The sequence below is a fragment of the Seriola lalandi genome, unplaced genomic scaffold (genome assembly GCF_002814215.2).
Source record: "Seriola lalandi dorsalis isolate HSWRI2012SDOR001 ecotype SW California unplaced genomic scaffold, Sedor1 jcf7180002054519, whole genome shotgun sequence".
Classification (NCBI taxonomy): Eukaryota; Metazoa; Chordata; class Actinopteri; order Carangiformes; family Carangidae; genus Seriola; species Seriola lalandi.
The window spans coordinates 334,280-336,531 of NW_019525072.1; the positions used below are offsets into that span (position 1 = coordinate 334,280).

General features: G+C 45.5%; 1 protein-coding gene across 2 annotated transcripts in view; it reads left to right on the forward strand.

Annotated features, from left to right (window-relative positions):
* Positions 1–1,113: 1,113 nt before the first annotated feature.
* The window catches only part of srcin1a (SRC kinase signaling inhibitor 1a), a 46,495-nt gene continuing 45,356 nt past the window's right edge, over positions 1,114–2,252 (forward strand). For both annotated transcript variants that reach the window (XM_087175934.1, XM_087175935.1), the window contains exon 1: positions 1,114–1,454. In XM_087175934.1, coding sequence (XP_087032060.1) covers positions 1,131–1,454 — 324 coding nt within the window. In that variant the 5' untranslated portion in view covers positions 1,114–1,130. The remainder of the gene's footprint in view (positions 1,455–2,252) is intronic.

The following is a 2,252-nucleotide window of genomic DNA, read 5'->3' on the forward strand; positions in this document are numbered from 1 at the left end:
CATATATAATGCATTAACTAATTGTAATTCACATAATAATTGACAAAGTGCTATCCTTCCTCGATAGCGCTTTTCTGATGCTCATGTGACGGTGTTCTGGTGTGTTTGCTTGCACATCTGTGCACAAACACACAAATTAACCCTTGGCATGTTTCTCTTCTAGCCAACGCCGGGGCCTGTTTTCCTAAGCAAGGTAACTCACCGGGCGAATGGCTCCCAGCTCTTTTATCACGCTATACGTTCATTGATTTTTCCAGTCACATATTTTTTGTGTAACCATACTGTCTCCTGCCGGCTGCCTCCCTTCCTCTCCTGTGTGCCTTCCAGCTTGGGCTGTGTTGTCTGTCAGTTAGAGCACTGATAAAAGGCCAAGGGCTGTCAGAGTGATGCGCCTCCTTAAAAACGGACAGCAGAATCAGTAACCTCCAGAGACGGGAGACAGTAAGAATATGTAGAGAAAGTAGCAGAGGATGTGAAGGGATGGAAGAAAAGCTCATAGAGAAGGACAGGAGTGGATGTGGAAGAGAACAAGGACAGAAAATGAAAGAAGTGCTTCAGCGTCTTCCCACCTGACTTTCAGTCACTCAATATTCACTACTTTGTTTTTTTCTGTTTCCTAAGAAAACAATAAAAGCCCCTTAAGTTGACAAGCAGGCATATCACGATGGAATATCCAGCAAAAACAAATTCAGTTTGAGCCTCTTCCTTTGATCTAATGCAGAAGCATTTTACTTTTCTCATTTTTCTTCCCTTCAGAACTTGAAATCAATAATTCTGCAGGGAACCGCTCTGTCCTGGTGGCAAATAGTCTAACATCCCATCTCATTTTCTTTTTCTCTCTCCCCTTTTCTCTCTCTCCTGTCCCCTCTGTGCCTTAATTTTTCCCACTCTCCTCTCTGCTTCATTTGTTTCCACCTTTGTGTGCCTGTTCGGTGTGTGTGTGTGTGTGTGTGTGTGTGTATGTCTCCACCCTCAACTCTTTCTGCATGCTTGTGTGGGTGTTGATTCACCTCCTCCTTGCACACTTTCTACCCTTTCCTTCTTTCTTCCCCTTCCTTCCTTCCTTTCCTTTATCCTCCCTTCTTCTCTTCTGTCCTCATCCCTCAGATCCCGAGCGTGGTGGCAGTCACATGATCTCGACAGATGACTTGGAGTATCCAAGGGAGTACCGGACGCTGGGGAACAGCGCTCGGCGCTTCTCCAATGTGGGCCTGGTGCACACATCGGAGCATCGCCACACTGTCAGCGCCGCCCAGAGCCTGGAGGCTCTGACCAACCTGCATAAGGCTGACATGGAACGCAAGAGGGATGCCTTCATGGACCACCTGAAGAGCAAGTACCAGCAGCAGCAGCAGCTGCAGCATCCGCACCACAGCCCGCACCACAACCCGCCATCGCCCTCACCCTCCCATTCCAGCATGAGGGGCACGTCGGAGCGGTCTGCACGTGAGCAGGTATGTGGTTTGCTTACAATATCAGCTAGAAGTAAACATCCCAATGTCATTGTTAAGTTAATGTTTATTAATTAATGGATGCGTGTCATCGGTCTGGTTTTCTTTTCACTTTACTGTCCTTTGGAGATTTTACACTTCATTTGGCTCACACTGCATCTCTCTATTGGCAGTTAACGTGGTGGCATCAACAGAAAAACTGTGTTGCATGTAGACACAGAAAGTCCCATCACCTAGATGGAGTCATATGTATCATTAGGCAACAATAAGTCTCTTGTCAGATAACATCCAGAGTGAAAGCAGCACAATAATTCACATTGTGCTCATTGAGATAATTGTGGGAGAGTAAATGTGTGAGACAAGGCTGTCAGGTGGTCTTTGTGTTAGCAGAAGTTGTCATTAAACTGTCACAGCCAAACTTCTCTTTGTGCAAAACTTTATATAGAGGGGCAAAGCTGGTTCTGCTGAGATGTGAAGAAGGCAGGAACACTTGCATACACAGAACCTACTGAACACACCACACACTAATGCAGTTCTTGAAACACTTGGTGATAATGTTTTTCCTTTGCTCTTTTATTATTCCCCACCTTTCTCTCACTCTTTTGTATCTACACACACACGTATTGGACATACTGTACTGTACACAAACACGCTCTCCCTTTGTGTGAGCACTGCTGCTGTGTATGTATTATTAAAAAAAAAAAAAAAAAAGTAAATTCTGTGTAATGACGTGACAGAAAAGCACATATGGGGAGAGGGGAGCGAATGAAAGGGAGAGAGAGAGCGAGTGAGAGAGGGAGG